This window comes from Erythranthe guttata, chromosome 11, assembly GCF_056151865.1.
Source record: "Erythranthe guttata isolate IM_541 chromosome 11, IM_541, whole genome shotgun sequence".
Lineage (NCBI taxonomy): Eukaryota > Viridiplantae > Streptophyta > Magnoliopsida > Lamiales > Phrymaceae > Erythranthe > Erythranthe guttata.
This window is the reverse complement of record NC_142543.1, coordinates 15,762,593-15,774,750: the sequence shown is the minus strand read 5'-3', so window position 1 is coordinate 15,774,750 and position 12,158 is coordinate 15,762,593. Positions and strand designations below refer to the sequence as shown.

General features: G+C 31.6%; 1 protein-coding gene across 1 annotated transcript; it reads left to right on the top strand.

The window, feature by feature from the left end:
- Positions 1 to 1,285: 1,285 nt before the first annotated feature.
- Positions 1,286 to 2,245, top strand: LOC105961148 (ubiquitin domain-containing protein 7SL RNA1). Its single transcript, XM_012985391.2, has one exon. It carries the CDS (start codon positions 1,310 to 1,312, stop codon positions 2,129 to 2,131), a length of 822 nt encoding a protein of 273 aa, XP_012840845.1. The 5' UTR covers positions 1,286 to 1,309; the 3' UTR covers positions 2,132 to 2,245.
- The last annotated feature ends 9,913 nt before the right edge of the window (positions 2,246 to 12,158 follow it).

Sequence of the window (12,158 nt, the reverse complement as noted above, 5' to 3'; positions counted from 1 at the left end):
GTTCCGTCCGTTACGGCAGCGTTCCGGTGCCGTTTCCCGGCTACGTCTCGGCCGTAACAGTGCCCCGCCGCGTCGTAGAGAACGGTTTTGTTAGGGATTACGGAACGGCGGGCACCGTTCCCGTTCCGGGACGGCCGTTTCGGCGAACCCTGTGAACTTCCAACCCTCTTCTTTCTTGTTACAATTAGTCTGTGATACAAAATGAGATTTACAATCCTATTTATACTAGCTAACCTCTATAACCATGGCTAGGATTATCTTACTTTAATATTCACAATTTTCTACATACTATCCGTTGAAGTATCTAAATATTTTAAAATAAAATATCTAGATATTGTCGGAAGAGAAATTTGGACTAAATTTCTAGAATACAGTCTAATGGGCTACAAGTTCTAAAATATGGACTAAAATTTGATTTCACAATACCTATTCTTGAAAGCCCAATATTTATTTATACACATTAAATCAAGTTTAATTTCAACAAAATATTTTAGTCTTGGTAAATTACAACTACCCCTAATGTATGATACAATTGCGAAACTTCCCTCCTGTTTGGATAATTATAACAACCATCAACTATAAATTTTCTCATACGTCCATCATTGCAGTTTCAAATTTAGTGGAATCTTCTAGATTATATGTAATGTTATCACTTTTGTACCCGTTTTATCCCATTCGAACTCCACATTTTAAAGCAAATTAATCATAAGATGTGTTTGTATATATCAGATTTTAGTGCGTCAAAAGCTGTATTTTTACACAAAACGAGTACAAACTAGAGCACATCCTACGGAATTTAGATGATTATGTTGAATTTGACACAATAAAGGTGGAGGTGTAAGAAAATTCACAGTTGAGGAGTAAATATAATTATCCAAACAAGAGGGATTTTTTCGTAATTTCACCATACCTCAGGGGTTGGTTGCAATTTACCCTTTTACTCTTATATCTTACATCTCCTCTCTCTTAAAATCGGTGACTAATCTATATAAAATATAAGTTCATTTAAATTTACTTTAATATAGCATACTAATTTATTATTTGTTTTGCATAACGCATTAACATAGTTAATATATTTTAGTTCTTTTTAATCAAATAAAACAGTTCCATCTCCACCAAATTCCGCTAACAAAATAGCACGTGCAATTTTCATTTTATTAAAACCTATTTTGAGACACATCATATCAAAAAATCTTGCCTATATTCATCAAATATCGGAATGTTGTTCCAACCTCTCCAAAATCTCCTACACTCTCTTTCTCACACACACTCACACACATACAAAGCACAAACACAGTCACAGTCACACATGGATGTGTTCTTCCAGCCAAGCCTCGGAAACCCTTTCGACATCGAAGTCGGCTATTTCGACACGGTGCTCGAGATCAAAGAGAAGATCCACAAGCAAAAGGGAATCCCTATCTCCACACAAACCCTAGTCTTCAATGGCGCCATCCTCCAAGACAATCTCAACGTCCACGACTCTGATATTCTCGACCGATCCCGAATCCATCTACTCCTACCCTCCGACGCAATCGCAGCCGCCGTCGATTCCCCGCCCACATCATCGTCGTCGAAGAAGAAGATCCAGCTCCTCCTGAAAATGCCGCCCCCCAAATCAGCAATCACCGTCGAGATGGATCTCGACGAGACCATCCAGCGGCTCAAGGAGAAAATCCACGAGTGCATGGAAGGGGTACCGATCGCCCGGTTGGCGGTGGTCCATGCTAATGGGATCGAACTTCACGATCATAAGACCGTACGGGAATGCGAGCTGTCGGATAAATCGGAACTTAACGTGGGCATTCGTTCCTCTCCGAGAAGAACTTCTTCGCGGTCTTCGTCCGGCAACACGAGCGGCGGCATTGGTGGTGGTGGGCCGGGGAAGTTGAGGATTTGTGTTCTGAACAAAGGCGGCAACGAGAAGATTCCGGTGGAGGTGAACGGTTCGAATAGCGTCGGGGAGCTGAGGATGAAGCTGCAGAAGATGAAATTGGATCTTCCACAAGAAGGGTATTTTTTTATTTACAAGCAAAATGTAATGGATGATGATAGGTCTTTTAGATGGCACCGTGTTGTTCAAGGAGATGTAATCGAGATCTTTGGCGGGAGTGTTACGGGTGGATCGTAGCCGTCTCTCTCATTTTTTCTCTCTCTCGTGTTTCTCTTGTGAGCGTAGGGATCGAAATTGGAATGAAATTTTTCGAATGTGTCTTAATGGATTTAGGCATATGATGCCTAATTTGATGTGGGAAAAATCTTCAATTATAAATACTTGGATCATTCATTATATCAATTTAAGAGGTATGTTCAATTTTAGCTTTCTTTAAACTTTCTTTCTATTCTTCTTGAATTTTCGATTGGTGACTTAGGCGTGCGTTTTATTGGTGGTGAGTACGTGGATATCTACAAGGGTTGATCCAAGATGAATTTTTTTGGGGTGCGAGAATGAAGGAAGAATTTACAGGGGTTGGGTGCAGCGTCCCCAATTTTTTTTTTCTTGATATTAATTTGAAAAAACAATAAAAGAATTAGTAAGCATTTTGTTGTTTTTTTTAAAGGGTATTTTACAAATAAGTCCATTAATGAGTACTTATTTATAAAGAAATCTAGATAATAAACTCTTTTACAAGAAAGTTCAAATATGGTTTAGAAGTTTGTAAAAAGACTAAAATAGCCATTCATACTGTAATATGCTCCAATTAAATCCTCTAATTTAATCTAGGGGAAATTGGCTAGACACTCCTTAACTTATAAAGGTAGATATCCTAATTGCTAGATGAATATAGGCATAGGTACTTTTTCACAAAAAAATAATATAAATAAAATAAAACAATTAGTATATGGACATAAACACCTCAATTAATAAGAAAACAAATCTCATATATCACTCCATCTCTCTCCAATCTTACGTATCTTTCTTCCTATATAATCTCTCATCTTTCTCGTCCTCTCCATCTCATGTCTCTCGCTTTTTTCTTCTGATTTTTTTTTCTTTTCGATCAACACCTTTTCGATTTGTTTTTTTCCGATCAACTTCTTTCTTTCTCTATACCGTTTCTCGATTACATCTGTTCGATTTTTTTCCCCTTTGGAATTCAAAACCTTTTGGATTATGTTGTAGGGAAGAAAAAAGAAATGGGAGCTTTACATTATTAGATGATTTTTCGATGAAAGAGTTAAAAGCGGACAACAAACATAAATCGCTCCTTTCTTGCACAAAGTGAGTATTTTTTTTCTCGTTTTGTATTTATCTGTTGTGAGTTTATAATGTATATTTGTATTTCTAATTGATTATGGTTCAATAAATAGCAAAAAACAAAAAAATGAAATAGCAAAATCAAATTGCAGCATTAAACATAAACTGCAAATTGCAACCGATAACAGTAGATTTTGTTGCAAACTGCAAATTGCAATTTTTGCATTGATAGAATATTTTTTTATAACTTTATTGTTGTTTTTTGCATTTTTATGATATGTATGATATTTTTGTTTTGTATTTTTATTTTTATTATTTACACTTAGATATTGCATATCATATTTTCATTTTATTGTTTGTAATTAGATGATGCTGATTTTTTTCCTTGTTTGGTTTGCTGTTTGCATTTGGCGAATTCATAGGTAGTTTATTGTTTTAAATTCAATAATACAAGTTTTAATTATTAGTTTGCTATTTGCATTTTACAGAGTCATAAGCGGAACGGCGGCTGCGGCAGTGGCGCGACGTTCGTAGCGGTGGTGCGTTTTTTACAACCTGAGTTGTTACTGTACAACAAACAATTTCTAAACAGCAAACGGCACGAAGGCAAATTAGGAAACAAAAAATCGAACGAAGGAAAACGGAATGAAGGCAAACTGCAAACGACCTTGTAAATTGCAAACGCTCAGACACCCAAACCTACGGAAGACTTCAGAATTTGTGGAGGTTTTGGTTTTGAAGAAACATGGAAGAAATCGATATCAAGAGATTTGCAATTCTAATTTTCGGATTTGCAGTATAATAGGGTGAAAAATAGGGGATTTGATTTTGAGGATTTATTTTACCATATACTGATAGGGGTACTTTTGACAAATTACAAATAATTAAATATGCTGGAAATTAGAGTTTATTAGATGGATTTTAACACATATAATCTCTTATAGGAGGACCTATAGCAAATTGCTCCTTTAATCTAACCTCAATTTGACCGCAAATTTCACAATTTATTCAATTTTGACCCAAAACACATTTTTATGGACAATTTCCTCCGTCACCGCCGTTGATTTTTTTTTCTTCCTGATTTTTCCGCCGCCGGTCTCCGGCGTTGACTTTTTCGATTGTTTTTTTGATTTTTTTTCTTTAACATCCTATCATGGAGAAAAATTATGTTTAGCTACAAATATTCTGACTAGTTTTTAAATTTATAATTAAAATTTTAAACCATATGAAAATAAAGATATTAATTTAGGGTATGTTAGCGTAAATAATTGATTCTTAAATATTTTAATAGCGTATATATCTCACTATATTTTGGTATTGGAATAAATAAGTTCTTTTGTCTAACTTACAAGTTATGTATCTAAATTAGTGAAATATTCTTAAATTTTCTATTTCCCCATCATATATAATAAGATATATTTATTTTGTCAATTTTCATTTATAAAATATTTGTAAAATAAAAGTATTTATTTTATAATGTTTGTAAGAATCTAATATCGATTCTACATATCAATATTTTTTTTGAAATCACAATATATTCGACTGATCTACACAAATTAAGTTTTATTTTTCCATTTATTATTTACTTAGCATTTTATAGTGAGTTTTGTTTACTTGAAATTTGATCTATTTCAATTAACATCAGCCTTTATGTTAGTTTCTACCATCTGGTCATACGTATAAATTAGTTTAAGTTGTATATTAACCAGGATAAATTATGAATTTTGTAATTTCAGGACTTTGATCAAACGGTGTTAAGGTCTAATGTCTGACAACTAACAACGAGGGCCACATTGAGACAAATTTTCAAGTGCATGGGTCAAATCGATGCAATCGAGGGGACAAGGGGGTAAAGTGATACCGAGCCAAAGTACAAGGGGGAAAGTGGAATTTACTTTTTTTTTTTTTTTATTACGTGGAATATTCTCCGAAAAATGTTGATTCTACCCTGCACACGCGACATTTCTTTATGGTACTTTTTAAAAACAAAAATTACCCTCAGGGGGACTTTACACGGAATCTTAATTCTGCTTATATAACATCTTCACAATTTTTTAGTATTACCATTACCTCCCATAAAAGGGTAAGTTTAAATTTTAAAAATTAGGATAAAAGAAATGTCACGTCTGCAACTGCAAGGGTAGAAATCCACATTTTTTTGGGATATTACACGGAATAAAAAAGATTTGGTAAAAAAATTACACCAAGAGGGGGTCGTGTAAGACAAAAACAAAAATAAGAGGGATTTTGGTAATTACCGATAAGTGGGGGTGTTTTCCGTAATTTAGCCTAAGTTCGGGAGGATTTTCGTAATTTATCCTATTAACAACGATTATTGTTCTTTTTACGTCTTAACGTTTGCTTATACCCTTATAATATTTTAAATAATTTTAGTGTCAGTTTGATAATATAATTAAATATTAATTTCTAATATATTTAATAGGAGTTTTTGGATGCTTCAGCTATATACCACGTATAAGGAATTTGATATAAACATTGCGAGATGGAACATAATTATTTTTTATACAAAATAATAGATCATTGCAAAAAACATTAATGCAAAATCAGAATTAGGATTGTGATTAGTATTATCATTAGAATTAGGATTATAAATATCATTCTTTGAATTAACATTAGTATTAACACTAAGGTTAGGATTCGGATTAATATAGTATTAGAATTAATATTAGAATTATGATTAGGTTATGATTAATATTAGTATTAGAATTATTATTAAGATTATGATTATGATTAGTACTACAATTAGTGATTACTACAATTAGTGATATGTATTAGTATTAAAATTATAATTAACATTAGGATTATGATTATGATTAGAATTAAGATTAGAATTATGATTAGAATTAACATTAGCATTAGCATAATTAGCATTATTAGAATCTTTTGTAACAATATCAACACCAATCGAGATTCTAGAGAGACTACAACCTAAAATTTCCTGACGCTAAATTAATCAAAAAAATTAAGAATATCCAATTTATATTTTTGTAGTTGAAATATTTATTTTTGTTGCTTAAAATATTTATTTTTTGTTGTTGAAAATAAGGGGAAAAAATTCTAGATGAGACATGTATATGATATATTAAAAAATTAAGATAATGGAAATGGAAAATAACTATAGAAAATTTTACGTTCAAAACTAAACTATAAATGTAGTTATAGTATGGAATAATTTATAAATAAATAAATGAAATTAATTTTATGGGGCTCCTCACTCGAGATGACTTTTTTTTAAAGACCTCGAGTCTGTAACTGTGTCTCTAAAATAAAATTTAAAGACTCGTTTTACGTACTCTATTGGAGATGCCCTTAGTACCCTCATTGCTATTGGAGATGCCCTTAGTTCCCTCATTTACGTCTCTGAGTCTACTAGCAACATCAATCATCAATTATGATGTGTAATGTATTTCTATTTTTGAAAATTCCAATTTTCAAATGTTTCTGGATTTTCGGCTAAACTTATAAGATATTAAAAACAATTTATAAGATGTTTAAAAGCTTATAAGCTCTTTCAAAGTACTTGGTATTTAAAAAAAAATCTTAATTTTTTTTTTTAATTATAAGCTGTCTGAGAGCAAATAAGTTTTTTTTTTAAGTACTTCTACCTCACCTTTTCATTTAAGCTCTTATAATGAGTGAAATAGCTTATAAGATCATATCCAAACACTTTAAAAACTAATCCAAAAAATAAGATGTAATAGCTTATCAGTTCTTAAAACATTTTATCAAAAATCAGAGTTTATCATCTGTTTAAAATAAGCTTAACCAAACGGGATACCAATTGGCCGGTGAAGATGATATCTATATTCTATAAAACGTGATAATCGTTTTACTCAAAAAAAAAAACAGAAAAACAAAAAAAACAAAAAAAAAAAACGAAAAAAAACAAAAAAAACAAAAAAGACAAAAAAAACAAACGTGATAATCATATACTTACACTGGCCGATGAAGATGATAGTTTATAAAACGTCATAGTCGTTTTATTCAAGAAGAAGACAAACAACAAAAAAAAAAAAAAAAAAAAAAGAAGAAAAACGTGATAATTGTATACTTACAAATGACACGTAAAAAAGACAACTATAAATCACCGTTGACCAAGTTCAACGTATATATCCACAAAAATATTCATTAATTGGCTACCAACCAACTTTTGTTTGTTTTTCAAGTTTTTGTTTAAAATACAAGTTCATTATATTTCGGAGGTTCAAGAGGTACCTTCCATGGAAACTCTATTATGTTTTGTCTATAAATAATTTGATTAGATATACTAGAAATTTAAATATTAGGTCATATATTAATCATGTCTTATAATTATACTCCACCTCTTCTATATTATTTATTATTTATCATCTTTTTGAAGAGTTTTTTTGTCCCAAATTATTTGTCACACTTTACAATTCCAATGAAATATTAGTGGCCTTATTTTCAATTTTACCATTTATCACATGTAATTAATTAACTGAAAAAAAAAACTAATCACTCTTAATTAATTAACGGAAAAAAAAAACTAATCACATGGATATTTTAGTAATTTGAAAAAAAAAACTAATCACATGGATATTTTAGTAATTTCCTTTAATTTGTACTATAATCAATGCACATTTATTAATTTTCTCAATATTTGCACAAGTCCCGCAAGGGATGGCCTAGCGGTTGAGGCAAATGGTTCTGTGTCAATTTACCACAAGTTCATTTCCCCTAGGCAACGGTCGTTAGGTCGAGTTTATCACAGATGGTTAGCCTAGTGTGGTTTACATCTCTCGTATTGTTTGCAAGGTATTATACAAGAGCGTAGATTTACCCAGTAAACTTATATAGTTACATGCGGATTCCTTCATTTAAAAAAAAAATGAAACGTTACATAGAATTATATTTCATTTCACTCAATAGGTAACATTAAATAGAATGTGAAACGGTAACTTTTATATAAATTAGTTTAATTGAAAATTGATTTTTTACATAGAAATCCAAATAACTGAAATTAATGAACAATAAATTCATAAGGGCATATTACAAATAAGCCCATCAGTGGGAACTTATTCATAAAGAGATCCAGACAATATTCTCCTTTACCAATAAGTCCACACATGGTCCAGATTTATGTAAAGGACTAAAATAACCCCTCTTACTTTAATATGCTCCAATTTCATCCTTAACTTACTTTAACTTCAATTTGACCCCAACTTTCACAAATTATTCAATTTTGACCCAAAACTTTTTTTTTTTCACAAATTTTTTTTTTTCAAAAACTTTTTTTTCCCGCCGGATTCCGGCGTTGACCGGCGGTCAACGCCGGTCTCCGGCGTTGACTTTTTAATTTTTTTTTTTTTTTTTTTTTTCCTTCCGGATTTTTTTTCCGGATTCCGGCGTTGACCGGCGGTCAACGCCGGTCTCCGGCGTTGACTTTTTAATTTTTTTTTTTTTTTTTCTTCCGGATTTTTTTTCCGGATTCCGGCGGTCAACTTTTCAATTTTTTTTTTTTTTTTTTTTTTTTTTTTCTGTAACTTTTTTTTCCGTTTAAACAGCAATATTGCTGTGAATGACAGTAATATTAACTATATTACTGTTAAACACAGTAAAATTAACTAAACTATAGTTTAACACATTGATATTGCTATATTAATCTCTAGCACATTAATATTAACACAACAAAATTCATTATTATTGTATAATAAAGTAATATTACTATGTTGTCCGTTCAACAAATGTAAACAAAATAAAAAAAACCAAAAGAATTAATATTACTGTGAGTGACAGTAATATTACTATAGCAACAGTAATATTACAATAGTAGACAGTAATATTATTACGTTACTTCGTGAATAACTCGAACAAAACAAACACCCCAAAAAAATAATAATATTGATGTTGTTGACAGTAATATTATTGTGTTTACAGTTATTTTACTGTCAACGACAGTAATATAATTACGTTGACTTGTCAACAAATCAAAAAAAATAAAAAAAAATAATAATAAATAAAAAAATATAATATTGCATTAATTTACTGTCAACGGCAGCACAATTACATAAATGTAATGTCAACGGCAGTACAATTACGTTAATTAACTATCATTGACAGTATAATTACGCTAAATTACTGTCAGTGACAGCACAATTACGGTCAACGTGTAGCGGCGGGCGTGGAAAAACAAAACAAACCAAACAAAAAAAAAAAAAACTTAAAAAAACACTAAAGAAAGAGACCGCCGGAAACCGGCGAAAAAATCCGGAAGAAAAGAAAAGAAAAAAAAAAAGAAAAAAGAAAAAAAAAAAAAAAAAAAAGTCAACGCCGGAATCCGGAAAAAAAATCCGGAAGAAAAAAAAAAAAAAAAAAAAAAGTTTAAAAAGTCAACGCCGGAGACCGGCGTTGACCGCCGGTCAACGCCGGAATCCGGCGGCAAAAAAAAGTTTTTGAAAAAAAAAATTTTTTTGAAAAAAAAAAAAATTTTGGGTCAAAATTTAATAATTTGTGAAATTTGGGGTCAAATTGAAATTAAATTAAGTTAAGGATGAAATTGGAGCATATTAAATTATACTCCAAAAAAAAGTCAAAATTGAATTTTTGTGGTCAAAATTGAACTTTTATGGACAAAATTGATTAATTTGGATTACAATTAAGAATTGGGTATAAATGATTGAGGGTAATATTGGGATATACATGAATGTTTCCTTTAGTTATAATAAATATTAAAGGGATGGGCTTATTGGTGAAAGAGATATGTCCCCTATACCTAGAATAATAAACATGCTTGGTTGGGGACTTTTGCATAAAAATCCCAATTCATAATAGACACCTAGCTAATGTCTATTAGAAATAAGATAGGGACAAAAGGACCACAACTTTCCTACTTATGTTGTTCTGTCAGTAATAAACTCATGATATATATATATATATATATATATATATATATATATATATATATATATATATATATATATATATATATATGTATATATATATATACCATGCACACATCCAACACATGGATTAAAAAAAATCTAACCCTCGACCTCTAACCAAACACTGGTGTGAGAGAGGCCCCCGGTGTGAATAAGCTAAAGTTTAGTTGATATGTGATACATATTTGTACCTATTTAGTTCGATAATAATAATATTTATTATTATTATTATTATTATTATTATTATTATTATTATTATTAGAATTTATTTCGTGCAGATATTAAATTATTTGTGTCAGATTCAGTTTTTCGTTACTGTTGCGTGAAGTGTTGCAACAGTTCGTGAAACAGTTTGTAAAAACAGAAATAAACGAGACACAAATTTTAATGTGGTTCGGATACAATTGTACCCTACATCCACGGGGACCTGCAAATAAAATTTACTAATTTTTAGTTTTACGAATACAATAATAGGACTTAATCAAAATACAAAGACTCCCTCTTTGTTGACGCCGTTCTTGTATACTACGCTGAATTATAAATCTTCAATTTGCAGCATGTCCCTTGCTCCGCACGGTTGAACTCCCTTCAACGCTGAATCCCTCAGTCGGCGGATCGATCTCCTCCCGAGATCTGTTTAAGCCCCTCTCCCGAAGAACCGATCTTCTTTTTGTATAGAAGAAGCAAACTTGTGATACTCCTTGAATCTTGGTGTCTTCACCACAAAGCCTTGAAGCCGGTATATTTTCTATGAAAATCACGTATCACGATGGAACAATAAAAACGAGAGGAAAAATATTTTCTGTGAAAAATTTCTCTCGATCAAAGACGTTCCGGGAACAGCGAAATTAAGAGCAGAAAAATATATTTTTTCTCTCCAATCAAACGCATGCAGATAACGATGCTTGAAGCCCTCTTTATACGTTCATAATTCTTCCTGCACAAGAAAATACAAATCTAATTAGATCTCTTATTCACGTTAAAAAGAGTTGTATAGGAAAATACAACTATTCATTCCTTATCTAAAAACTAATTCCCTTAACTATTAAAACACAAGGAAATAAAATCCATTAGGTTAGGGATTCTTATTCACGTAGGAGAATAAGTTGTAAAATAAGAAAACTCTTTGTATAAAGATAATTCCTAATATAAATCAATTAATGACAAATTAAAAGGAATTAAAACACAAGGAAACTCCCTTTCTTATATCACGGCATATCTAGACTTGTGCTACAATCCCTTTACACGTTTCCTTGCAAAGTCAGAATCCAAAGGATTCTAACAATCTCCCCCTTTGTCGTTTATTGATTATAATCATTTTCTCCCCCTGAGTAAAATAACCTGAAAATAAAACAATCAGATGATAGACGGAAGCAATAAAACGAAGATCATCATCAACTCTTTTCAACAACAAGAGTAGCATCAACTGCTGCAATAGTAAGTGCCACAGTTTCAGCAACTGTTCCCACAGTAGTGGCTCCGGCAGGTGGTTCACAACGGAGTCAGCTCCCCCTGCATGTGTATCGCCCTCTGTGAATGATCCTTAGACAGCTCTTCTTGTAAATGCGTTTATTCTTCCCCTTTGCTTACTCGGCTTGATAGACTTGGAAGGCGGTGGATGACAACGTGGTAAATTATCCACGTGATAAGAGATTCAGCAAATGACATCGGCATTAGCTCCTTCTTTTATATTCTTGTGAAGCTCTGGAGAAATCAAACAAGGAAACCAATTAATGACAATTACCACAATAATAATAAAAAGATGAAATTCCTTCTATTTTGGATAGACACGTTCAGGTGATTAATATGGAGAGATAATTTATTTCTTCTCAAATTATCTAATGAGATAACTAAGAAAAATATGTTCCTCATATTAATACACATCTCCATAGAATTCCACTTGGTATTGTGGACTTAGAATCCCACCGAGATTCTAACACTCTCCCCCTTTGGCATTGATTGGTCAGAACATTTACTCCCCCTAAATATATGATATATGCATGAACAAGGGTTAGCAAATTCAGAATAACATCTGC